Here is a 2823-nt window from a genome sequence, read left to right as displayed (position 1 = left end):
GCTGCAGTGACCATTTATATAAAACATTTTTTATTACTAATTCGATCATTTTTGTTTAAAATAAAAATACAAATAAAAACTATTATCATACAATTTTATTGTATTTTATGTATTAATATTATATGATAATTTAAATATTATAAATATATGAATAATACAGATTATCATATTTAAATACATTTATAATAAAATATTAATACATAAAATACAATACTTTTGTGAAAAAGTTGCATATTTTTTTATTTAACATAAAAATAATACGAATTATCAAATTAATAGTAAATATAATGTGTATAATGTAACTAAAATGTTGCAAAAACCCCCAAAAATACAATAAAAAGATGAGTTTTTGGTACCATAGTGCTACCAAATCAACAGAAAACATTTCGATTACTTTGATTCAAATAATTACGAAGAGTAACACTGAATTAAACGTGACATGAGATGTTTTCTTTTAAAATGTACTTTAATAATCTTTGTTTTATTTACAAGAAAGTATTTTCTACAACTACAGTAGTTTGCCTTTTTTATGAGTGTGTGTTGTTGATGTTTACAGATGTTTTATTCCATTACTAACAACTCAAATGAGTCTTGATGAAGGATTTTCACTGTCTAAATATCGACTGATGGTCAGTTTGCGTGTGTTTTCCCAGATTGGTGCAAGAGGAAAACTGCAGACTTCTCCAAGGAAAATGGTAAACACTGCTCTAAGTGATGAGGAAAAGGGAATTCAAGACAAGGAAAGCAAGGAAGAATCCATTCTGGCCATGTTGGGAATCATCGGGACTATCCTCAACCTAGTCGTCATCATCTTTGTGTACATCTACACAACACTGTAAGATCCAGAACGCACTGTCAGCTTTCCCTAGGGATTCTGAGCTTCGCGATGATTGGCGGCGAGATCCTGGCACGGGAAAAACAGGCCGTTCCACCAGGGAACCCTGGGAATGTGCGCCGCGGTGGAGTCCAGAGGGAAATATGGAGGACAGATTCCCTTCAAACACAGACGATACCACACGGAACGTCATAACCTGTAAATATGCACGTCATTTCCATATTTCCGGCAGGCCGATCCAGCAGGAACGTTTCTATGCATGGCTCAGTCACTCATTCAGATTAGATGTTTTTAATAGTGAACATACAGTGAGATTTCTTACACATTTCAGGTTTACTCTTACTGTATTTCAAATATGTTGCTGTTTACAATAAATAGCTTAATATTAGACCCGATTTTAATACACCCTTGAGAAACACATAATCATTTATAATGACATTCTGTAGTTTGGCTGTGAAACGGTTTCAGTTTGAACCATTTCTTTGTGGTGCATTAAACTGAATTATTATTTATTTATTTATTTTTGTGCAATGCTTATTTGCAGATCTTCTTTCTTGTTCTGTATTGTTTAGTGCGGGTTGAAGCAGTTTTTGGACATGTGGGGTGTTATATTGAAATGTAATTTTCCGTGAAGGTGTTTCTTATGTACGTGTGCACTTTTAAATATATTACCCATTGTTTTAAATGAGAGAAATCTCGACTACAGTAGTGGGCAAAAGTGATGGATATTTGTTTTTAAGGACCCTACAAGTTCGATAAAACCAAAAGAATGTGACTAAAATATGTATTTAAAAGAAGAAACCAACACGGTAGCACTTTCTATGAAGCCTGTATTAATGATGCATTACAAGGGTGTTCTTAATGCATTATAATACATGCATAATGCCTTGTAAACAATGTGCCTTTATAATGTGTTGTATCATCTGATAAATAATTAGAACAACAGTTACAATACATTATATCTATTTGTGGTTATAACTTTTAAGAGTACAGTGCATTATAACACCATATAAAGCCTGCATTTATATGTGTATGTATACACAAAATGGCTGAAAAAGCATAAATACAGTCACTAGTAATATGATTTAATGGCTTTTCACTTTTGACCAATAGGTGGCACTGTTACAAAACTGATGTGTTGTGGTCAGAGTGAGGTCACAATGACACAGGCAAAGTTTGGTGTCAATATGCCAAAGCATTGCAGAGATACAGCCTCAGAGTTATTTTGGCATCATGGCTCTAATTTGTTGCCGTGGCAAATGAAAATGGTTTCGTCAATCGACACTAAATCCATAACTTGTCGTCGGCACGGTCTGAAGATGATACGATTCGATTTTGGTGAAAATCGGACAAACGTTCTAGGAGGAGTTAGAAAAAGTAGGTTTTGATATAAAATCTAAATGGCAACAGGACGTTTGGCCAAAAATTGGTATCTTGGTTCTTGGCATGACCCAAGGAATCATTATTTAAGTTTCATTATAATAGGCTAATTTATTCCAAAGTTATTAATATTTTTGAAAATTTATTTGACCACAAGGTGGCGCTGCCCCAAAACTATTTGAGTACCATCAGGGCATGGTGCTGAAGACACATACCGAGTTTCATAACAATATGCCAATGCATTCGTAAAATATAGCATTTTACGACAAAATCCAAAATGGCGGATGCCCAAAATGGCTGATATGGGAAAATTGGGTATCGTTCGACTCAACATGCTGCATCAAATATAACGAGACCAGTTTTGTGATTTTTGGCCAAACCGCTCAGAAGTTATAAGCAAAAATGTTGTCTCCAGACCACTAGGTGGCACTGTGCCGAAACTGTGCAGGTAACCTCAGGTCATGGTCGCCATAAGACACACCAAGTTTGGTCAGAATACGCTAAAGCGTTGCAGAGATATAACCCCACGTTCATTTTGGCGTCTAATTCTTTTGCGCGTCATTCGAGAACGGTTCGACTTCAAAAGTTATTAGCATAAACTTGAGTGC

General features: G+C 34.9%; 1 protein-coding gene across 1 annotated transcript; it reads left to right on the top strand.

Moving 5' to 3' along the window:
* Nucleotides 1-668: 668 nt before the first annotated feature.
* tunar (TCL1 upstream neural differentiation-associated RNA) lies at nt 669-839 on the top strand (the record flags this gene model as incomplete). The annotated part of the gene is made up of 1 exon (XM_079832938.1): nt 669-839. Exon 1 carries the CDS (start codon nt 693-695, stop codon nt 837-839), a length of 147 nt encoding a protein of 48 aa, XP_079689064.1. The 5' UTR covers nt 669-692.
* Nucleotides 840-2823: the final 1984 nt, after the last annotated feature.

The sequence above is a fragment of the Gobio gobio genome (assembly GCF_949357685.1).
Source record: "Gobio gobio genome assembly, chromosome: 13".
NCBI lineage: Eukaryota > Metazoa > Chordata > Actinopteri > Cypriniformes > Gobionidae > Gobio > Gobio gobio.
The sequence above is the reverse complement of the archived record's forward strand: the minus strand, read 5'-3'. Positions and strand labels throughout refer to the sequence as shown.